The sequence below is a fragment of the Coloeus monedula genome (genome assembly GCF_965178545.1).
Source record: "Coloeus monedula genome assembly, chromosome: 2".
NCBI lineage: Eukaryota > Metazoa > Chordata > Aves > Passeriformes > Corvidae > Coloeus > Coloeus monedula.
In genome coordinates, this window is record NC_138782.1 from 61650038 (window position 1) to 61674111 (window position 24074).

General features: G+C 39.2%; 1 protein-coding gene across 2 annotated transcripts; it reads left to right on the forward strand.

Annotated features, from left to right (window-relative positions):
• Positions 1-781: 781 nt before the first annotated feature.
• Positions 782-22471, forward strand: LATS1 (large tumor suppressor kinase 1). 2 transcript variants are annotated; one of them, XM_082303075.1, is made up of 9 exons: positions 782-897; positions 1789-1965; positions 4759-5264; positions 7825-7975; positions 9783-11311; positions 15938-16520; positions 17213-17395; positions 17641-17747; positions 18695-22471. In XM_082303075.1, the coding sequence occupies exons 3-9, from the start codon at positions 4914-4916 to the stop codon at positions 19205-19207; spliced, it is 3417 nt and encodes a 1138-aa protein (XP_082159201.1). In that variant the 5' UTR covers positions 782-897; positions 1789-1965; positions 4759-4913; the 3' UTR covers positions 19208-22471. The 2 variants fall into 2 exon arrangements, with proteins under 2 accessions (XP_082159201.1, XP_082159202.1); XM_082303076.1 differs by having other exon boundaries at positions 9786-11311.
• Positions 22472-24074: the final 1603 nt, after the last annotated feature.

Here is a 24074-nt window from a genome sequence, read left to right on the forward strand (position 1 = left end):
TCCTGCGTATACAATCTGAAGGATGGAGAAACCTCAGTATTTGGGCAGGAATAGGTTAGTTATGAGGTCTTACATGGCCTTTCCACCATAACCACTCTAGAGTGTACTTTCATTCACGTCGGCGCGAGTGGCCTTGGTCTGCTGTGGCAGGAGCACCTTACCTGATGCACATTCCCTGCGTGTCTGGCTGCAGGAGCTGGACGGTGCACGGGGGACAGGGCTGTCCTCTTGCAGCGCAAGGTACTGAGTTGCCGATGAGCTCCTTAGAGCAGCTTAAATTTAGCTTCCCGATTTATTTGAAGTGCAAAAGATGGAAATTAAATGGATCACTCCGACTGCTAACGTGTTGGTTTTCCTTCCTGTTGAGCTGTAACGAGTCCATCGCTCGGGCATCAGCTGGATCACGAGGCTCGGCGGAGCTTTCTCCCCTCATTAAAAGAAGATCAGAAGATCGGAATTTGTCCGTGGTGCTCGGCACTGGCCCGGGAGAAGCAAGCCGTGCCTGCCGCCGGGCAGCGCGGACGGCCGTGCTGTGCATGTGCTGCTGCCCCGCACGGGCTCGCAGGGGTTACAGGCCGCTGCCGCTCCCCGCCGGGGCGGGCGGGAGCCGCCGCAGCTCCATCCGGGAGCGGCCGGAGCCGCGCGAGGCAGGCCGGGATCTGCCCATATCCGGGCGGCTCCGCGGCGGGGACACCGACAAAATGGCGGCGCCGAACTGAGCGGCCCGAGGCGGCGGCGGGCGCTGGCGGAGGGACCGAGCGGGCGCTGGCGGCATCGCCGAGGGGCGGAGGGAGGGAAGAAGGAAGGAAGGGAGGGAAGAGCCGCGGCCGGTCGGCGCCGCGCGGGCGGGGCCGAGCTCAGAGCGCCCGGGGCGTTATCGCCGCCTTCTCGCCGCAGGTAGAGTTCGCCGTGCGGGGGCCGCAGGGGGGTCGGGGCGGTAACGGGCCCGGTCCGGCTCGGCTCGGCGGTCCTGGGCCCTCTGCGGGACGCGGCCGTGGCAGGAGCGACCTCAGGTCACGCCTCGGGCCGGCGGGGCGACAGAAGCGCAGGTGTCCCAGTGGGGCGCGTTCGGGATACTCCTCCCAGCGGTGAAACACTCCTGGCCTGCGTGGTCCTTGGGAGGCTGGGTCCTGCTGTCCTGCAGGATTCGGTGCCGGCCTGAGCCAGCGCAGTGGGGTTTTGGTGCTCAGAGGCTGCCGTGCTGTTGTTAGCCGTGAAGCTCGCTCCGAGGTGCGCCTGAAATAAGTCCTGCTGCTCCCGGGAATACATGCGTACGTAGAAGAGCTGTATCCTGCTAAAGGACATAGCAGAGCGTAAGAATGGAAACAAACCGAGTGAATGCACAATGTTCCTAGTGTTCAGCTGGCCTCCGGTTCTTTCCAGCTCTTGCTTCTCTGACTGTATGTAGTTCTCCCTGTGTGCTAATTTCAGGGTCCATTTTTCTCCTCATCCTATGGAAACTTTTAGCATTGGAAATGCATCCTTTAGGAAATTGCTGTTGCAGCTCAATGACTTGTTACCTGAAAGAAGAGCTTCTTTTAGTTGGTCTGAACCAAGTCCCTACAAACTTAATTTTAGGATTTGCAAAGTCTCTGTTACTTTCTTTATCCCTAGCAGTGAAGCATTCTGATTATGTATAAAATAAGCTGTTAGAATAAGTACATGACAGAGGGTACATAAATAGATTTATATGTGATGCTCAGTACTCAGTTGGAAATATGAGTGTTGAAAGTATTTTTATAAGGAATATTGGAGTTACATTACAAAGCTCTGTATTTTTTTCCTCAGAAAATCGTGGGATTCATTGACAGTTGTGTGTTGCCCTTCAGAGAATCACAGACTGGTTTGGGTTTTAAGGGACCTTAGAGATCATCTGGTTCCAACTTCCCACTAGACCAGGTTGCACCAAGCCTCATCCAGCCTGGCCTTGAACACTTCTGAGTTTTCATTCAAGCACTTATTTATGTAAGTCCAATCTTTCGTGGTTATAATGTTAAAAAGACAAGGTGGGTTTTTTTCCCTTACAGTTTGACCTGTAGAAGAAAACACTGCGTTCCCAGATTTTGAAAGGAAGTAAAAGATTATTTTATTCAACTCCATTAGAGAAGAGAATTTAATCAGCAGAAACAGCTGCATTAACAAACAGATCATGTAAGGACACAAAACTACAAGGGGGAATAGACATCAGTTCCATTGGATACAGTTGGTGTTTGCTAGTTAGAAGTACAAAATTGAGATACATTTCTTACTCAGCAGTCAACACTTTCTTCCTTTAAAATGTGTGCAAATGTCTCTAAGTAGAGGTGACTTGAGAATTTTGAGATTCATGTATAAAGCAAGGTGAACTGTAGTAATTCCTGCTTTCTGGAGGACTAATTAGATTTGTTTTCCGAGAATTAAATGCTGCCAAAAGGAACAACCCACCAAAAAAAGTTATTTATTTGGGTAAGTTCCTTAGCTTGGTTCGTGCTGTTTGGCCTTACAAACAGTTGTGCTGTCTTTGGTAAGTGGTGGGAGATAAGTGGAGTGGCTGGTTTACACTCCTAAACCTAAGTTGCTGCTAAAAATTGAAGGGAGAGTGCAGCTTTATTTTCCAAGATTGCTCCTGATTTATGATTTAAGTGTCCCGTTAATTTAACTTTGATTTGTTTTAGGGGTGTTAGATTTGTCTATCTCAGCTACCTGAGGTGTAATCATAAAGCGAATGCTGAAATATGAGATGAAATTTGTAAAATATGTAGGTACAAACCCCTTGTTTTCTGCTGAATTCCAGGCCTTTGGAATTTGTTAAAAACTTATGGGTATTTTGTCAAGTTTTCGCTTTATTTTCTTTGGAAAAAGTTTTCCACAAAGTATTTTCGATGTGGTCTTAAATATGGCATGTTTGGAAAATTATCTTGAAAGTGGCCAAAATTAAATTACATTTTATTGCTCTCATGCTTTACTTTCTGTTGATTTCTGGATTTCTTAATACTTTGAGCAAAATTTCACTGTTAACTATTAAAATGCACTCTTACGTCTGATGATCTTTTTCTTATTCAGTGAGCACTGAAGAATTACATGCTATCAGACTGCATTAAAAAATATATATAACTACCCAACTACACTCATTTAAGGTTTCAAGCCTATCACAGTGCAAAGAAAGCTTGTGGGTGCAGTTATACCCCTTAAGATTTAGATAGTTTCTAAGGGAAATTCTGTTACTTCTAAAATGGTTTTCCTAGGAGAATGGGATTAAGTGGGTGTCCTTTGTGTTTCTTTTCGCAGTCCTCATTTATGTATTACTTCCCAGCTTTCAGTTTTTGTTCAGGTAGCACAAGTATTTCATTCATATAATTTCCATGTGTTTTAGAGAGTTCTTTTTCCTATTAACTTGTCATATTCTTCCTCAATTGCTGAGTCACTAATTGGTTTATGGCAGTGCAAGTATTATAGAAGTGAAACCTGAATGAAGAAAGAGTGGCTTTTTTGTAGACTGTAAAATTTAGATACTTGTTTAATTTATGTCTAATATGAGAAGCACTTAGCAACACAGTAGTAAAGGAACAATGTTAGTTGAGCTTCACCATTTTTATTGCCTGTGAGGGAAAGACAGTGCTGAAACATTTAGTTTATCTTGCACTGTCTGAGTAACCGATCTTCCTCTGTGAAGCAGCAGAGACTGAAAAAGTTTTATTTCATGGTATTCTAAAGAGGCAAATGCTCTGCAATTTCTTCAGTGTTTCACTGTGGTTGCTTTATTCTTTGCCATGGCAGTTGCAGTACTAATGCCCAGCCTGGACACAGAGATTTGAGTTCTCTGCAGACACAGGGCTCTTTCCCTGATGAGTCAGCGCCTTCAAAATGCAAACGTTTTTTATTTGGCTTTTGGCAGAAAATTCCATTTCCCTTACCAAATGTCATAGCTATGCTCTCAGCGAATTTGATGCTTGAGTTGTTAAACAATTTTACAGTAAAAAAAAAAAAAAACTGATTAAATTTTCTTTGATTCTCTTCCTGCTCTCATCTTCCCTTGTGTAAAATAAATTTTAAAATTAATTAACCATTGACAAAGACTGGTTCAAGGAGACTTGAGCTAAGAGACTGTGACAGCCTCTGAATCTGAACCCTTAAAGAGATTCAAGTGGCAGATGGTACTAGAAATCATAAAGTTGTATGTGATGAGCTAGGCAAGTGTTTACTTTTTACATATATGACTGCTAGAGAATGGATAAAATCACTGTAATTACATGCTCTTACTGATCTACTTCTCACTTCCCTCTTTTTGTGGAGCTTGATGTCAGAATCATTGAACAGCGAGGTCATTTGGCCCATATCCTGGCTTACTGGGTAGTAGAGTTGGCTCTTCTGGCTATAAAGGTGTTGGTGGAGAGAACGCGGGTGACAAGTGGACACAGGAGAGAGGGGAGGGAAGGAAGCAGTGCTTGGGTAGCACAAACCAGTGGTTGATGTCTGCTCTTGAAATCTTTTTCTGCCACACAGAGGAGTTGCTTTCCACTCTGTCCACATCCTTTGCAATCAGGACTGTTTAGACTTGAGGCACCTAAAACATTTGTTGTTAACAGACAGTTAAAAACCCAACATAGTTTGTAAATTAGGTTGAGTAAAGACTGCCTGAAGAATTTGCTTAGCATGCTTTTAGTATCTGTGAAGGCAGAACTGCATGTGAACATTTCACTGCCACCAGTGCTACATAGTGAATTATTTTACTGCTCTGTTTAATGTGATTTCTTTTTTTTGGTTTGGTTTTGTTAACAGAATAGCAGTTTTGGGTTGTGACAAACTCCAGCACTTCAAGAACCAAGTTTTCACGGTGAACAGCCGCTGCTTTCACAAGTTCTGACATCAGCCAGTCTTCCTTGAATTCTGGTGTGCGCGAGTCCTTGGTGGAGGTTGCATATATACATGTTTTCATGAAGAGAAGTGAGAAGCCAGAAGGTTATAGACAAATGAGGCCTAAAACTTTTCCTGCCAGTAACTATACTGGCAGCAGCCAGCAGATGCTACAGGAAATACGAGAGAGCCTCAGGAATTTGCCTAAACCCTCAGATGCTGCTAAAGCTGATCACAGCATGGGCAAAATGTTATCTGAAGATCCTAGACAAGGCCGAAATCCCCCCAAATTTGTAACATATCATAAGGTTTTGCAGGAGATAAGAAACTCACTTCTGCCTTTTGCAAATGAAGCAACCTCAGCTGTCAAAGGAACATCAGAAGTTAATCGACAAATGCTGCAAGACTTACAAGCTGCTGGCTTTGATGAGGTGAAGTGTATTATTTTGAAGATTTGGTGTTCTGCTAGCTATAAACTATTAGTGCCTGTTGGAGGGGGTGTTGGTGAGGGAATGTTTGAATGATAAGCAAAAAGCTTCTTCAAAATCTGGTAGGTTTCTGATTAGGACATGAAACCAGTAATAGTGGGGGATGTAGAAGAGGACTAGAAGGATTTAGAGAGACTTGGCTTTGTTTTTTTAAGCATCTTGTCCAGGTTGTTCTTATGTGGTAGGTTGTTTTAATTATTTATATAATTTTAGGCAGAGAGGACTGGACTCTCTATAACATGGATTTTGCCTCTGATACTCATAGCAATTTTGGATTGTGCTCAATTAAAATAGGTAGATACAATATGGCTGTTCTAAATTGAAAGGCAATACCAATTATTTTAGAAATTAATCTGAAATGTGGCTTCCAGGAATGAAAAAGGAATACACTTACAGCTCCTGTGTTTATACCAGGACCTGCACGTCAAAGTAAATCACGCTTGTTTTCATGCCTTCTTTGTAAACCTGGGTACAAAAGCAGGTTTACAAAAGAGCTAACAAACCACTCATCTTTCCAAAGGAAAAAGGCACAGTACCAGAACAGGGATTAACTTTACAGGCATGCACTGCTTGCAGTAGTGACCAGCTCATGAGTTCTGCTGTCTGTGATGCTTTTGGTATTTACAGAGATCTACCTCTACCAAGAGTGAGCTTCTCCAAAACTACCAGCTGGCTTTCCCTCAGCATTTGTTTTTTCAAAGTAGATCGGTTCGCAGGTCCATTTTTACAGATTGAACCTGCAGCTGGTTTTGCAAACTGAAGTTTGTGGTACGTGGCTGGATAATAAACTAGAAAGGTGTCTTAAGTTGGTATTTTTGTTGGATCCTTTGTATCTTGAAGCCTTTTGCTCCTACCGTTTGTTCTTGGATACAACTGCGAATTCCCATGACACTTGTGATTATATGGGGCTTTTTTCAGACACAGTGCCAGCATAAGTCCTTTCTGCCATGTGTTAACCTGCAGTTGTGTCACCACAAAAACCCATATGGCACTCATCCACATATGCCACTAGGAACAGATACAGCTGAAGGAGGAAAGCATTTTTCTTGGTTGGGAAGTTTCAAAACGTATTGAATTTTTTTTTTTTTTTTTCAAATTAAATATAACAAACATTCTTGTTATTTCCCCCCATCCCTCAGGTAGTAGGTAGAATTAATGGTTAAAGTGGAACAGATGGATATCAGATGTGTGTATATAGATAGTTTTTTCAATATATATATGTGTGTGTGTATAATAATTAGGGTAGAATGATGTTCATTGTGTTTGGGGTTTTTTTATCCTAAATAGCTTACGGAAAATCTTATTTGCTTACTATGGTGTAAGTACGTATGTTCTGTGTAAGGTGATAACTCTTTAAGGCATTGAATACTTCATATCACATAGGTAACCAAATTTTTGAGCTGAAAATACTGTATCTGCTTTTTATTGTATCAGCTGGTCTGTAAAGATTGCAACAGCTTTACTGTATGGGTTTTTTTTTAAATTTTAAAATCCTTTTTTAAGGTTCTGCTTTGTTCACTTAATATAATTACTGTTTCTGAAGGTTGTATGTAATTTTGTATGTTTGAGTGTTAAAAATGATGAAAGTAGAAATGTGGCTTTGAATTTGAAGTTGGTACTGGCAGCTTCCCTTCTGTGCCCTCTTTGGTGTCCTATTGGTTTGAGTAGGAGGTGAATGCTGTCATATGTTTGTAGTTTGCATAACAGTTCAAACATCATGTGAACTGAAGTGATTGCTTTGATGCGGCAAAATATGGCCGTAACAAATCATTAAAGAGAGTGTGCTTTAGCTATAGGGAGCTATGCTGTTGATTTGTCTCAAAATTGTTGGGTCAGCTGTACAGATCTCATTCAATATAAATGGGAGAGCACCATCTCTGGAATTCTGCCTCGGTTGCTTGACCTTATTTCATTCAAGTCAGTGGAAAAGCCACTGGCCCATAATACATTTTCCATTGACTGAGATGGGCTTGTCCCTCAGATCAAAACTTGCGTTTGGATCTCTAAGAACACAGAGCCTAAATCTACGACAGAAGTAATAAACAGAGTTTCTGCTGGTAATGTTGTATTCATCAGGAGGAATTTTTGAACTAAAAAGATCCAAATTTCACTTTAGGCTATCTATATTTATTTATATCTTTTGTAGAATAACTTGGGTTGGAAGGGATGTCTGGTCATCATGTAACCTGTTAGCTGGGTAATTCACTGCAGTAAAAAATTCTTGTATGACTAAGCTGTTGTATGAATAGCAAGATGACATGATTCACATCAAACTACAGTGCTTCAACAAGTTAACTTTTTTTCTGAACATTGAGACTGCTGTACTATTTTGGATGATCTCTTCTGGAGAAGACATTTTAAAATTCGTTTTAAAACAATTGAGAGAAATTGATACTTTGTACTTTGGTAAAATTAGTGGAGGATATTTGGCTAAATAACCATGATTTTTGGTATTTTCTGTGATTTTCTTGTAAATTATTTTTGTATATAATTTTCTCTTTAGGATATGGTTGTGCAAGCTCTTAGACAAACTAACAACCGTAGTATAGAAGCTGCCATTGAATTTATAAGTAAAATGAGCTACCAGGATCCTCGCCGGGAACAGATGGTTGCAGCAGCAGCAAGACCTGTAAACGCAGGTGTGAAGCCACCAGGTAGGTGTCTCCATGGTGACGCAGTAACTCACTGAGTGTATTCTTATAGGAGATAAATAGAACATAGTAAATTTTGCCTTCACGTGCTCACAGTGGAACAGAGATGCTGAGATACAGGTTTTTTGCTTTTAAAAACAGCATTTTTAACATCTAACGTAATCCTTCCGAAAGTTAGGTCCATTTTATATGAATTTCTTAAGCATTGTTTTATAACTGCATGGTTTTATTACTGTGCATAAATATTTTATACAAGGAATGGCATTCAGATCTCGTTTTGATAATTCTTGTCCCTTGTTGATGTGGTGCCTGTATTTTGTTCTGTGTCAGGTGCCATTTAGAAATAAATGCTGAATTCTTGTTTTAATTTTTTGTCTCTCTTCACACACACTCCCACACAACAGCGCTCTGTATGTGTATTTTTGTGTATATATGTGTGTGTATTATTTATATGTCATACAACTACAATATTTGTATTTTAGGATGTTATGTTTCAGGATCCCTCTCAGCGTAATTTCCTGCTTGGTTCCAGGTTTTGTTTGTATAGTTTTTAAGGCAGGCTTCATGTTCTTAGAGGCGTTAGAGGACAGACTGTGTCTTTACTAGCAGAGTCAGAATTTTGCCTCTTGCTATTATTTCTTTCTTAACAGATACTACCACATTTTTAATGCAACTTGATGTCTTCTTTTCAGTAGCATACACCAAAACAAAGGGTAACTTTAAAATGCATCAGAAATACTGAACTTTTATTTGACTAAAGTTGGGTGCTGAGCTGCTAGCACTGGAGTTAGATTTTAAATTAGCAGTATAGGTAGGAGAAAAAATTAGTCAGGAGTAGCAAAGAATAGTGTTATTTTTCTTCAGTCTGTTAAGCAGGATTAGTTGGTGCTTGTGTGAAGTTCATAGGTAAATTCCACCATTTAGACAAAATTTCATTGTAACTTGCAGAAATATAGTAATTAACACATTCTTTTAGTGAGGATAGAGTGATTTTCAGCAGCTAGACTACTGTATGTGTTTAGACATATCTTAGTGTTAACATTGTAGAAACCACAGTAAGACTGCCTGCACTATCAGTTCCTTGTATATTTTGTTTATGTGATGCAAAATAGCATCTGTGAAGTAAATATCTAACAGGGTTTTGCTCTGTAAGTTTTGAATTTGTACAGTTTTAATTCTTGCCTCTCTATCTATAACACTTTTACTCAAAAAGATACAACTTTTAAAATTGAAGTAGTTAGTCAAATTCTGCATACAGGGAATATAACAAGTCTGGATGATCTGTATGCATACAAGTGTGCAAGCCTTGATTTTACGGCATTCAGTTAAATTTATAATAGTTTAAGAACGCTCAGTGTTTTGCAAGTGTTAACTGGAAGGGATAGCAACATAACATTTTTTTCCATGCTGTTACTTTTTTTGCATTTGTGCTGGACATTCTGAGAGTTTCTTGTACATGTGATTAAAAATATATTATGTGCCTAATAATTCTGCATATTACCATTTTTTCAATTAAATTTTGCATTTTTACTGAAACAGAATGTATTTTCAGGAGAGTGATTTCTAAAAAATCACTTTCTAGTATTATATAGTTCCAATTTTTTTTTCTCTTATATGTGCACTGAGTCTATTACCATGCAGTGCTGTGTATTACTAGAGAAAATTTTCATGTGAAGTACAGTGGATTATATTGTGTCAGAGAATTCAAGTCCTGTTTCTGTAGTAATTAATGCAGAAGAACAAAATATTCAAAGCAGTAAATAGGAGTAAGTTCTAATAATGTAAATGCTGTGTTTTCTTCTCGTGGAAGCAGGGGCTGTCCAGCAGCCAGTTAACCGCAAGCAGAGCTGGAAGGGTTCTAAGGAGTCCTTGGTTCCTCAGCGGCACGGCCCTTCCCTGGGAGAGGGGGTTGTTTATCGCTCAGAAAGTCCCAGCTCTCAGCCTGATGTAGGAAGGCCGTTATCTGGATCCGGCATTGCGGCATTTGCTCAGGCTCATCCTGGCAATGGACAAAGAGTGAATCCCCCACCTCTACCACAGATAAGGAGTGTCACTCCTCCTCCTCCACCTCCTCGGGGGCAGACACCCCCTCCAAGGGGAACTACTCCTCCACCTCCTTCCTGGGAGCCAAATTCTCAAACAAAGCGGTACTCTGGAAACATGGAATATGTGATCTCCCGTATTTCTCCAGTGCCACCAGGAGCGTGGCAGGATGGTTATCCACCTCCACCTATGAATCCTCCTCCTATGAATTCATCCACACAGGGTCAGAGAGGCATGAGTGCTGTCCCCATTGGCAGGCAACCAATAATCATGCAGAGTTCTGCCAACAGCAAATTTAGTTTTCCCTCAGGAAGAGCTGGAATGCAAAATGGCAATTGTCAGGCAGAATTCATAGTTCACCAGAATGTGGTGTCTGGGAATTCAGTGAGTCGCCAGCCACCCCCATACCCAATGAATCCAACTAACAGGCAGAGTCCCACAGCACTACAGATGCAGGCAGGAGGATCTGCTCCTCCTTCAGCATACACCAACGGGAATCTTCCTCAGGCAATAATGGTGCCAAACAGAAATAGTCACAACCTTGAACTTTACAACACAAACGTAGCTGGAATACCTGCGTCCTGGTCACAGCCTTCTCCTGTGCAGCCGCAGTCATCGCCGGGCAATGGGCACGACATGCCTACATGGCAGCCCAGTGTTCCCATGCGGTCAAACTCCTTCAACAATCATCACGGCAGCAGGCAGAGTCACTCTGGCAGCTCCCAGCCTTCAGCCACCACAGTGACAGCCATAACGCCAGCTCCCATTCAGCAACCAGTGAAAAGCATGCGAGTGTTGAAACCAGAGCTACAGACTGCCTTGGCACCCACTCACCCTTCTTGGATGCCACAGCCCGTGCAGACTGTTCAGACCATTCCCTTCTCCGACAGTCCCTCTACAAACATGGCAGTTATGTCTCCTGTTGCGGAGGCTCCAAATTACCAGGGTCCCCCACCACCTTACCCGAAACACTTGTTACATCAGAATCCTTCTGTCAATCTGTATGAGGCAGGACCCAAGCTCAACAAGGAGGAGCCACCTCCTTTATCCAGGGAGGATGAGAATGAAAAGAATTACGAATGTGTTGATTCAACAGATAAAGAAAAGAAACAAATTACAACCTCACCTGTTCCTGTTAGAAAAAACAAGAAAGATGAGGAAAGAAGAGAGTCGCGCATTCAAAGTTATTCCCCTCAAGCCTTTAAATTCTTCATGGAACAGCATGTGGAGAATATACTCAAGTCACATCAGCAGCGTTTGCATCGGAAAAAACAGCTAGAGAATGAAATGATGCGGGTAAACTCTTCCTTCTTTCTAAATCTATGGCTAAACTGTTCCTGTATTAATTTTATGAGATATGTCTTAATTGTAGAATTAAATAGCACAGATAAATAGAACATTTCAGTACACTGTGGTATTGAAGTCTATTTTTAATCTTAGTATTTATGTGGCAAGTTTCTTCCTTGTCTTGTTTACCTATTTAATTTTCTTCTTAGAAATATTGATTTTCAATTAAGTTTTTTGCACGTCTAAATGTATTTTGTATGGCCTACATACAGTAAGGCAGCAGAAGCAGAATAATTGTTGCATGAACTGAGATGTAGCTACATGACTCAGCTTTTTGTTATGGGTTCTATTTAATCCTGATTTTTGAGTTATATGCAATATTTTAATGGTTTTAAAAAATGTTTCTTTTTTTTTTTTTAAATGCCTAGTGCAGATAAAAGCAAAATGGTGACAAGTGGCAGGCTGGTTAGTGCACTAGTATAGTCACCCAGTGATATTTTTTACATTCTGTAGTTTGTTACCAGTAGGGATAATTTTTTTAAGTTAAAAAAAAAAAAATTTAAAGGTTATTTGGGGCGTTTTTTTAAGAATGAAAGAGACATGCTATTTTTTGTGTAATTATTTTGTAATCCATGCTGTAAATGTATCTGTTTAAACAAGAGCAATTGAAGGGCATAATTATGAAACAAATACATGTGAAATCAACTGTTTTCTGCCTGCATGGAGTCAGTGGTCTATTTCTGGTGTTTCAGCATTCTATTAAACCAAATCAAAAGGGTAAAAACTGGAGCTGACATAGGCATATGTCATTTCAAAAGAGAAAATACTGAGAAGTAGTGAAACAAAGATTTACAGAAAGGTGAAATTGAGATGTCACATATATATATATTTCTTAACAATTGTAGTTGAAAGTTTGACATAAGTATGATGTACCTTTTTATTTATTCTATGAGAGGATGTATTTGGCTTATGCCACTTTCTTGACATGCTGTTTTTTAAATCTGTGTTTTCTTACTCTGAAAATTCTTACTGTAAGCTGTAGTCTTTTGTTAGTGTTTGTTTAATCACGAATATGTAAATATTAGCAAGATTTCATCCTGGAACTCTTACTAGATCTTTATTCTTAGTCTTCTCTCTTTCCTTTTTCACTTCACTAACAGCTGATTTAAACTGTTAAGGTGCGGGAAGCTTTCCTGAACACTGTAGCCTCCATCCCTGTGTAGACAAGTAAGATTCTGAAGCAACAGTGTTTCTTAAGAATAGCATGATCCCTTTTTAGAGGGCTTTGCATGCAATCCTGCATCAAAATTACGCATGAATTTATTTTGGCTATTTTTGAATACTTAAATGTAAGATTACAATTAATGTTGATTTGCAAACTTCACTTTCCCTTCTTACTGTGTTGTGTTCTGTAGTATGAAAGCAGTGATACAACTTTTCTTGATATTTTTCTTGTGCATTTAAAGCACCTTAAGTAGGGGTATTTTATAATGTTTATAATGTTTATGCTAGATTTTTAATAGTTTATGCTAGATTTAAAGCTGGGATGTTAATTACAGGCTGAAGGGTGGAAGATGGGATATTATGCTTCAGCAGACCTCTCCTTTTTCATAAGCGCATAGGAGAGGAATGCCACAACAATAAAGTGTATTTTGTGTCTTCATGAGGAGGAGAAAGGAAAACGCACTCATTGTTTATTTTCAGAAAGTTTTAAGAAGATTAAGCAAGTTTTGAATTCCTTCTTTTCTCCCCTTTGAATTTTGGAAGAAAAAAACCCCAGAATACCTCCCTGTGACGATACCTACTTTCACAGGATGCTGTATTTCTAACATGTGACATATTTCTATGCTGTCAAGTTTCCTAGTAGTCTCAAAAACGTTTGCTTTAGATGTGTGGATTTGGCCAAGAGTTATAATAGGTGTCTTTCTAGCAAAGAGAAACTGAAGTCATCCTTTAAGGCAGAGCGAGATGAGGAAGGAGCAAAACGAGAGCAAATTGTGTGATGATAGAGAGCAAGTGAGGAAACTCTGGTGTCTGGCATTTTTGTTGAAATAATCGGAGATATATATATGCAGAAAAGTTTGTGCAGCTGACAGCTTGTTAATTTTTGGTAAATGCTGAAGCTAAGGAGAGTTCTAGGGAAAATACAGCAATTCAGAGAGAAGGTTTGTCATTAGCATTTGGTTTAGTGGATGACATAGGGAAGAATGAAGGTGGATTGAGGGAAGAGATGACAAATTGCAGTACTTGGGCTAGTCTTTTACAATAAAACTGTTAGCATGCAAGAGATAGAAAGCAAGTAGAAGAAAGCAAAGCTGCGAGGGTTTTAGAGACTCTTCTCTCTATGTCCTGCAGTGATTAATTACTGTATTGAGTCTCATTCCTAGGGGATTGTTGCCATCTATGTTTTATTCATTACTACCTTTGTCAATAATGGGTGAAGTTCAGGTTGTGGCAAGTTGGTCTGTACTGAGGCAGACTTTAGGGTTCAGGTGGGCTTTGAGAAGGTAACCCCACCATTATTTGAACAGGTCTTCAGTTGTCTTCTTGACATTTGTAAGTCTTTAAAAAATCCTTCCTTCTCCGTTGAAGTGTGTCTTAAGCCTGTTCATTCACAGAAAAATTAAGATGTTTCTGTCTTGGAATACAGTACACAGATATTCCCACAGTAAGACAATTTTTTGGTTCAGAATAGGTAGTTGAACCTATTTCCCACACCAGTCTTGAAACTACTGCTACCCAGTCCTAACTACTGCCTGAGGTCCACAAAAAATTTTGTCTACAAATTTGAGACAGCCTTCTCCATTTAAATCTTACCAAATTTGTATTCCTTGTGAAGTTTGTTTGCATTTTGTATGCATTTTCCTAATTGCATCTCCTTTAGATCCATTTTTGCTATGATGTCTGTAAGAAATTTACTGTGTTCTAACGCTATTTTCCTTACTAGGTGACATATAGTAACTTGTAAAAGCATTTTTAAGATACTGAATGATATCTAACTGATACTTTCTCTCACCTTTTTTTCTCAGTCACATCTATTATATTTTGTTTCAAGTTATCTTGGAAGTCAGGCAAGGCCGAAGTTATCTATTAACATACAGTCTATACAGGTCTAGACTTAGTTACTTAGTCCTATTGATGGTCCTGAGTACTGCTGTGCAGACAGTATCTCAGATATTTAAGCTTTAAAGATATGGAAGCAGCAAGATTTAGTATCAAGAATTGATATGATGTGACAATAAGAAATGGAAAGCTTTTAGAATAGTGCTTGAGTACAGTTGTGATGTTTGCAGGGATTCAGTGTGGCCATGTTTGAGTTTATGATCAACATGTCCATTAAAAAATAAGGAAATGTGCTACAGGTTGAACTTGGAAATCATTGCTGTGGGATGGTGATTTCAAGCCAGATAGGCAGATAAAATAATTGAGATGCTGTGAGAAAGGGACCATATAGTAATTTGAAAGTGCTGTCAGAAAACCAGGACTGAACATCAAGCTGTGTGGGGATAGTGTCACAGAGAAAAAATACAGAAAATTGAAGACAGATTGTATTCACATTAAAACAAAAAAAGAAGGGTTATTCTATTTCCACGCCGTGAAATTTGCCAAGAAAAATAGCGCCAAAATTGAATGGGACTCTAAGGGAATTGAAACCAGCAAAAATACACCAGGAAGCACCCATGTTGGGGTACAATGAGAATGATCAACGTGGTTCTTGTGGATAAGGGTGTCCACGCTGTAGGTGATGAGTTGCATGTGGCCTGTGAGTGTTTCAGCTGTCAGAATGTTGGTGGCATTGGCTGGAACACCAGGGATGTTCAGTCAAGATAGGGATTTGTACACAGATGGGAGCCAAGAAGAGGTACTGTAGGGAGGGGCGAGCCACTTCAAAAGAAAGTACTCTGCTCAGCTGCTTGGTATGTAGAGTGGAGAGCAGTGGTGAGAGTGTGAGCAAAGTCCTGTTAGAAAGGGGTGGATTGTGTGATAAGAGGGAATATCAGGCCCAGGCTTGTGGTGGAGGCCTTGGCTTGGTATGGGCGGGCAGTAGGAAGCAGTGCCAGTAGGATCTGTTTTGGGTAGCTACATGTGGAAGTGTGAGAGTGGGAGAGTGAGAAGGAATGCATACTCCCTCCTGCAGCTGGAATTCTAGAGCATGGTCAGTTCAGTGACTTCTGCTCCAGCTAGTCTGTCTTTCCTGTGGCAGCTCCTTAGCCCTCAGCAACTTACAGCTCCTAGACATGTCTTGGCTTTCTTTAACCCTGTAAAGAGAATTGGGGAGAGAGCTGATGCACACTGTTACTCAGATAGTATTATTTGCAGTGGTTTTTATCAGTAATTTGTAAATTACATTTCTTAAGAATATAGTAGTCCCTTCTCAAGATCCTCCTGGTGCATGGCACCTTGTGCATTTTGCTGTTGAAAATGATCACATTTCAGTTTTTTATCACTCCTGTATGTTTTCATAGAATCCTAATGTGTAAATTAAAACAAAACCAACCCCCTTTAAGTATTATTTCTTGTCCTGTGTATAAGTATTTGGTTTGCTTTGCCTAAGCTTTGTAATTAATTATGAGAAGATCACGAAGAATTAAGAGTACTGTTCACTCTTCAGATTTAACTCTGTTTGCTGCACAGGTTGGATTGTCACCAGAAGCCCGGGATCAAATGAGGAAAATGTTGTGCCAGAAAGAGTCCAATTACATTCGGCTAAGAAGAGCTAAAATGGACAAGTCAATGTTCGTAAAAATTAAAACCCTGGGAGTTGGTGCATTTGGAGAAGTTTGCCTAGCAAGAAAAGTGGATACTAATGCTCTATATGCAACAAAGACTCTGAGGAAAAAAGATGTCTTGCTTAGAAATCAAGTTGCTCATGTTAAAGCTGAGCGGGATATCCTTGCCGAAGCTGATAATGAATGGGTGGTTCGCCTGTACTATTCATTCCAAGATAAGGACAATTTGTACTTTGTAATGGACTACATTCCAGGAGGTGATATGATGAGTCTCCTAATTAGAATGGGTGTCTTTCCAGAAAATCTGGCACGGTTCTACACAGCAGAACTGACATGCGCAGTTGAGAGTGTTCATAAAATGGGCTTCATCCACAGAGATATTAAACCTGACAATATCTTGATAGACCGTGATGGTCATATCAAATTGACTGACTTTGGGCTCTGTACTGGATTCCGATGGACCCATGATTCAAAATACTACCAGAGCGGTAAGAGAAATACAAGTATTCTTTACAAGGAATTAAGTGATAAATGATAGAAAGATGACTGTGCCGTTTCCTTTATGAGAAGGTTTAAGTAGGCTTTTAAAAATCCTACTTCATTACTTGAAACAACAGCTGAAGAAAAAGTTGGAGCAAAAGAGAAGTTTTGAGAGTGGTAAAATACAGATTATCTGATAACTTGATTATAGTTTTCAAAAATAAAAACATACCTTCAAAAACAAGTTTTAAATTACTTTTGATTGGTTTTTATCAAAATATCACATATCTTAAGCCAGACTGTTACACAGTCTGGTGGGAAGATAGAGATTTAAAATGTGATTTTATTTTTTGATTATTTAAATGTTAGAGGTTTTATGTTTATGTAAGTGTAAAAATAATGTACACCCTGTACCCCCAGTGTGGTTAAGAAAAATCTTGAGAAGTGTTGAGATTGGTATTTTCTTATAGTTATGTCAAAAATTAGCTTAAAAAAATTGTCCTCAGAGGTTGGTATTTTATATCATAAATAAAAATCAACATCCTGATGTTGATTTCTGTTTTAACTCCCAGGTTGAGTGTTGAAACTGAAACAAACTCTGTCTTGTAACACGAAATGTTAACAGAAAAAGAAAATTTCATATTAGATAAGAACTAAAGTAATCGTCCTCAATTTTGCCATCCTTGTCACTCCATGGCAGGTGATCATGCCCGTCAGGACAGTATGGATTTCAGCAGTGAGTGGGGTGACCCAGCGAACTGCAGGTGCGGGGATCGGCTGAAGCCGCTGGAGCGCAGGGCTGCGCGGCAGCACCAGCGCTGCCTGGCCCATTCCCTGGTGGGCACACCCAACTACATTGCACCAGAAGTGTTGTTACGAACAGGTGATGAATGCATTTTTGTACCGCAGTCTCGCTGCGAAGTAACTGGTATTCGGGTGTTCTGCTTCACCTTTCTTACACCGCCGCTTTTCCCAAGGACAGGATATTTTAACAAATAATAAATAGTTGTTAATATGGAAATCTTACATAAGTATCGAAGAGAGTTCTTTTGTGAAGTTTTTGATTCTTAGAAATTCAAGATTAAAATTATACGAAGGCTTGACTACCTTATTTGAACTTTATTTCAGGTTACACACAGTTGTGTGACTGGTGGAGTGTTGGAGTAATTCTCTTTGAGATGCTAGTGGGGCAGCCTCCATTCCTGGCACAAACACCACTAGAAACACAAATGAAGGTAACTTTAAATGTCTGGTATTAACAGTCTTAAAAAGGCTTGAAGTTTACATAGTCTTTCTAATTTGTAATGGAAACAAAGGTGATGTTTGAGAGCACTGCCTATTCAAGCATGTTACAAACTATGGAGATTTTAAACTTTATGTTACTGTGGAGGTGCACTTAACTTATAAAGGAATTTCTAGAATCACATTCATAACTTTTATCTGGTCATACAGTGAACATGCCAACTAAAAATCATGTCACATCTCAGCCTTTCACTTTTTGTATCTGTTCCAGCTATTATTTCCACTTTCTTTTCTTCTCCTCTTCCAGTATCTGGGGGTTCTTTAGCAACACTTTGCTTCCATGCCTGCTTGCCTGCAGAGGATTTCCTTTGGTGATTTACCTGCAGGTGCCTAGCATGGGAATGTGGAGGAGCAGCAGATGACTGCCTGCTCAGGGCTACTGTCAGCTCAGAGCCTTTGGTCCTTTCCTTCCTGAGCCCCTGCTGTTTCAGTGAAAGCATCAAGGCAGTCTTCTGCAGGTGTCATTTTTGCAAAATTGCATTCAGTTGGTTCAAAAGTAGTGCAGTATTGATTTTTTTTGAAACTTGAAATCTCTTAGTCTTTACAGTACATCATATAATTCATCTCCCTCACCTTTCTAGGATTGTAAATCATGTGCCTAATCTCAGGTTCCAGGTGCTGGATTTTATAGCAGGGGTAGTCCATACCAGACTAGTTCAGATTTGGAATGTGAATGAACTTTACCTGGATTTTGCCAGATTTCCAGACAAAACATTCCTTGTGTTTCTGAAAGAGCAGCTTCATGTTTTCCCCTCTACTGTGAAAAACCTTAGATGTATTGAATTATTTCTTTGTGGTCATTTGTTTTATTTTGTTTTTCTAATGTGTTGTTTCCTTTTTATGAAATTATAAATAAATAACACATCTTTTTGCTTTTAAGGTTATCAACTGGCAAACTGCACTTCATATTCCGCCTCAGGCTAAATTGACTCCAGAGGCCTCTGACCTTATTATTAAACTCTGCCGAGGGCCAGAAGATCGTTTAGGCAAAAACGGTGCAGATGAAATAAAAGCTCATCCATTTTTCAAAACAATTGATTTTTCAAGCGATCTACGGCGACAGTCTGCTTTCTACATTCCCAAAATTGCTCATCCTACGGACACATCAAACTTTGATCCTGTTGATCCAGATAAATTGTGGAGTGATGATGATAAGGAGGGGAACAGAAATGATACCCTTAATGGGTGGTACAAAAATGGAAAACATCCTGAACATGCTTTTTATGAGTTTACCTTCCGAAGGTTTTTTGATGACAATGGCTACCCATACAACAATCCAAAGCCCATTGAGTATGAGTATGGTAGTTCCCAAAACTCAGAACAGCAGTCAGATGATGATGATGATGAACAGTCAGGTAGAGGAGTTCAGAGTCGTGATCTGGTTTATGTTTAGTAGAGGAATAAAGGTCAAAAATGAAATAATCAATTTTGCAGCTATAGCTTTTAAAAAGTCTCTTCCTTTAAGAGAATTGAAAGAAGATTGCTAGGGTAAATACATGCACACTTTTTTTAAACACTAAAAAATTATGTCTTCACTTTCCCTTTTTTGTACATTTTGTTTCCCCAGAATACAGGGAAATCCTTCTCAAAAATTAATTTATTCCTGGAATGTTAATTGTTTAATTTAGAAGAGGTTTGATGTTAGGTAAAAAAAGTATCACTTGAATATTGTTATTGGTCCTCTGTACTCTAAGTACTCAAAATAGGAAATAGTGATTTTTTTTTTTCTTTTCCCTAAGATGATGCCTGGTATCTATTTGTACATATATTGAATAATTTTAGAGAACAAATCTCTGCTTCAGAATTTTTAATCACAGTTTTTCCATGCATTGACCAAATATAAAACCTACTTTACACTAATAAAGTTCTCTGATACATTTCTAGAGAGAAAAAAAAAAAAAAAGGCTGCTGTACCCTCACTTCTCACTGTATTTAGCGTTATTATTCACAGTGTTGGAAAAACAGCCACCTATCCGGTGAAACGTTTCCAGCTGCTGTGGGAGTGGCCTAGTTCTCAGCTTTGAAACAAGAAAGTGTCAGTCCTGGCTATAGTATGATCGTAAGATGATAAAGCATTAGAACTAGTATTTTATTAAATAGTAATTGGATTTGATATTAGTAACACTGTAGCATGTGAGTGGTACTCTCAAAGCAGGACTGCTCACTCGGAAGCAATTTGTCTCCTGTCATCAGTTCTCCTATAGATGTAAGAGGAAAAGAAGCTTTAGAAACAACACTTTCTGAAATCTAGTTTAATTTTCTGACTACAACCAAACTGTAAAGTGTGTACAGTGCTGCTTTAGGTGGAATTTTTAGTTTGAAAAATAAATTTTAGAATAGTGTCTTTATGATAAATTTGAGATAGTAATGGGAAAAGATTATAAATTATGACTTTTGAGACTTGTTGTGGAGACCCATTTCCTTTGGCTGGAACAGTTTTCCACCTGGTTACACAGGCAGTGAGGAGAAAGGCTGTACATGGGATCTGTCTGAGCTGGCAGTACAGTTTCAATGCTCTTTCACAGCCTGGTTCAGAACAGAATTAGGAACTTAGAGCTGTGCCTGCTGCCTTCTGCATTACTGTTTGCATAATTTCCAGCAGTAGATGATCAGGTATCTCCTAGGGTCTCATGGTGGGACGGTACTGAGCCTGTTGAGGTTACATGGAGCAGGGATGGGAGCGTCGCTCTAAGCAGCTTCACCAAGACGCGACCAGGAGTTAGAGTTGAGAGGCAGAAAGAATTATGTTTTTGTCTCTATCCTTCTTTTTCCTAAAATTAACACAGTGGTAAAAAAAAAATGCACTATTTTTAGTAAAGTTCATGTCTTTCCAAACATTCTTCTTCCTTGGAATTGAATTCCAATGGATAATATAATAACATGTGTGTAAGCATTACTGCTTTCCTAAATTATTATTTGTGCCATTGCACTGGCATTGCAACTGTCTAAACATCATAAAATTGATGTTCATAGCTGTTCTTGCAGCAAGCATCAGTTACTAGTTTACTTTTCTCACAAAGCTGGTTTGTTTGCTCATGGCCATTTGTTCTCTTTCTGTGCTCCAGTCCAGTGTCTCTCTTTGTGCCAGTGCAACTGTCTGTAGTACTGTCCTCAATACTGGATCAGCAGAGGAAGTGCTTGTTGGTTAGCATTTGGAGTTTCCTTTCCTGTAAGTGTGGTCATTTCAGTGATCCAGTTTCTAGTGTGGTCCAAAAATGATTTATATTGACATAATGGAGGAACTGCAGCAGGTTAGCAGTGAGGAAACTTCTTAAACATTGTCACAGAAGAAAATGTTTGTGGAAGTTCACCCCTCTACTGTGAAGTGTTTATAATGGTTAGAAGGTGGTTATGAGAAGTTGTTTTCTCAAACAAGTAGTTAGTTGCTTTCTATAATGAAAATGAATTTGCAGCTTAATAAAACAATTCCTGTTCTGCCTTTTCCACAGCTGTTGAAATAGAGTAGCTTTTAAAATTAATTTCATTTAGCTTAAATACTGTAAAATGGCTGCCGTGCATAACTACACCATTTTATATATTATGTACAAAAGATTGCTTTTCATGTAAATAAACTTTAAAGATTATCCTCCCTCACAGTAAGTATCCCAGTAAAACTGGTCTACTTGTCTTGGAGTAAAGTATAATATATTACTGGATAAAGGTAATTTAATCAAGCCTGCCTCACCGTTTATGAAGTGTGCAGAGAAAATAATGTCAATTCATTAAACTGACTCTTAAAATTGCCGTTCTTTTTAGTATATCTCTCCTCTGCCTGCACTATACAATGGTGTGTTCCTGTTAAATACTATTACTGATCTTAGGCAATTTAAAATTAATTTTTAAAAAGGATAGGAGAGTGTCCTGTAAAAGCACTATTGGTCTCAAAAGTGAAACCAGTTGCTTTTATTAAAGGAAATTATTGATTCTTTTAAGGACATGTGCAAGTACTGAAATACTAAATACTCTTTTGCCTTTTTAAACAAATACAAGAAGTGTTCATCTTTAGAATTTGGTAGATGATTCTGGCATTTTCCAATATAATGTATTAGAAGCTGTAATGTACCTTGTTTGAATTTTGCCACCTATATGCTGCAGTATTATGTATTTCCTTGCAAAAAGTGCAGTTTGTTACGGTCCAGGTTCTCCTCTGAGAAAGTTAGTTACACATGAATGTTGTCACAACTCTCCAGCACGCTCTGCCGTACCCATGTTTTGAAACTTGATGTTTCATACACAGATTCAGAGTCTATTGAGATTCTTCATAGTTGCTGCTTAAAACATGGGTGTTTCACTGGTGACCTATGATGGGGATTGGTTTGTACAGGCAGTGGAGAACAGAGGCTCCTAGCCAGCAGCTGTGGAATTCTGCAGTAAGTTTTAGTTCAGGTTACTTTTACTTTGTAAAGCATGAAAACAAGTTTCTCTTTTATGTGCCCTTGTATACATATTAATTGTATTTATAAAATGTTCTATAATCCTATAACTGTACTGTAAATACTATTTGATATTCAGTGGCATTCTATCCTCGGGCAGGCCCTCTTGCTGTATCTTTTCTATGCTTGATTTGTAATAGAATCTATAGAATATATGGCTAGAAAGTCTCTTTGAGACTGATGTATCTTCTGCTGTTGCAAAGCTGTCAGTGGGAATGATTTATTTAGACTCCTTTTAATATTATTCATCTGATGGGCAGTGCAGTGGGTGGGTTCTTAGATGACGCTGTTGTCACTGAAGATACTATTAGGCTTTTGTTTCAGATGATGTGGGTGTTTCAGATCAGACCTTTAAATCTGTTTGCTTTATTTCAGCCAAAGCAAAAAGATACTGAGTTGGGTCAATGTCGTAGTAAAATGTTTGAATGCCTTAAGATGCTCATGGTAAAGGCACTATTCAAGTTTACTGATTTATATATATCTATATAGATATATATAGACTTATTCCATGTGTGTATAATGTATATATAATGTCTTTTTTTGTATTATAAGACTGTCAGTTCTTTTGGATTCTCCAATTAAATACATAGACCATCCCACAGTTCTGCTTAAGCGGATCGTTGGTTTATTCTGTGTCTAGTTAGTAAACATAACAATCTTGCATTATGTCATGGCCATAGTAAGTTATTCACTGGTCTTTTGAGTATTCTTTACTTGTCTCAGTCATGACTGGGCATCCCCTTTTGCCAGGTCTCTGCATCCCTGCAATCCAGCTACATGTGGGCATGTGATCTCTGAATGCCCCTTGGTACATCTGGCTCTTAGACGGTTATGGGGTGGTGGCTTGGGCCATGATCTCCAAGTCTGCTGATGTTCATATGAAAAGAATGTGCATTTTTGCTGACTTTCCCAGTAGGTACACTGGAGTATCCATCTTCTTTGTGCAGGAGTGCCAGGTTTCCAGTTTGTCAGTGCCCAGAAGTTGAGGAATGGAGGCCTTCTTGCCCTTGCTGACTGAACACACAGCATGTGTTTGACCTGGGGATGGGATGTGAGTGGGTGGTTGCACTGACACCTTAAAAGTTACTTCAGAATAAGAGAGAGAATTCCTGCTCTTGTGAGAAGCCTAACTGAATTATTGGATACTGATAGTCAGTGACATTCCTGAGTTACAGAAACTGTTTGTTTTCTCAGAATCGGTTTCTGTAGTGTAGCACTTCATGGAGTAATAAACCCCACACTGAATCTTTATAAGGAGTGAAAATCACATTCTTATTTTTCACTATTCAAATATGAAAGGTAAACACTAGTTGTCCAAATGAATTTATTTTTCTGTCCTCCTTCACTTCCTTCTTCTACAAGTCCCCTTTATGCTGCAACAGCTCTACTGTTTAACAATAAAATGGCACAAGTGTAACAGTAGAAATGCTATTGTACTTGGCTGTCATCTCATGTTCGTAACCTGTTCTCAAAAGTATGTATTTTGATGTTCAAGTGTTCAATTTGATGGTGTTCTTTCCATGTCCTCTGCTGGCTCTTTCATCAAAATAAGTAAATATTAGGAATTACTATTATGATTTTTATTATTTACGATACATTATGTATCATGAAGCTGTTCCTTAAGAGGACAATTTATCATAGCTTTCGTCTGTATTTGTCTTTGTGAAAATCCCCTTCTTTAGGTACACATCTCAAAGTGCTAATGCAGAAACTAGTGTGTTATTGGAGAGACTGAATTATATCCTAATTCTTCTACATTTGGGGAGGAGGTTGTGGAAGTACAGCACCATTTTTTATTCATTAGCCCACCTACAAAGGGGAGAAGGG

What these genes read in the sequence shown, in the direction of transcription:
- LATS1 (XM_082303075.1), top strand. Translation starts at nt 4,914, where the DNA reads ATGAAGAGAAGTGAGAAGCCAGAAGGTTATAGACAAATGAGGCCTAAA. An exon ending in TAGAGAATGAAATGATGCGG is followed by an intron (nt 11,312 to 15,937) that starts GTAAACTCTTCC and finishes TTTGCTGCACAG; the next exon opens with GTTGGATTGTCACCAGAAGC. An exon ending in TTCAAAATACTACCAGAGCG is followed by an intron (nt 16,521 to 17,212) that starts GTAAGAGAAATA and finishes ACTCCATGGCAG; the next exon opens with GTGATCATGCCCGTCAGGAC.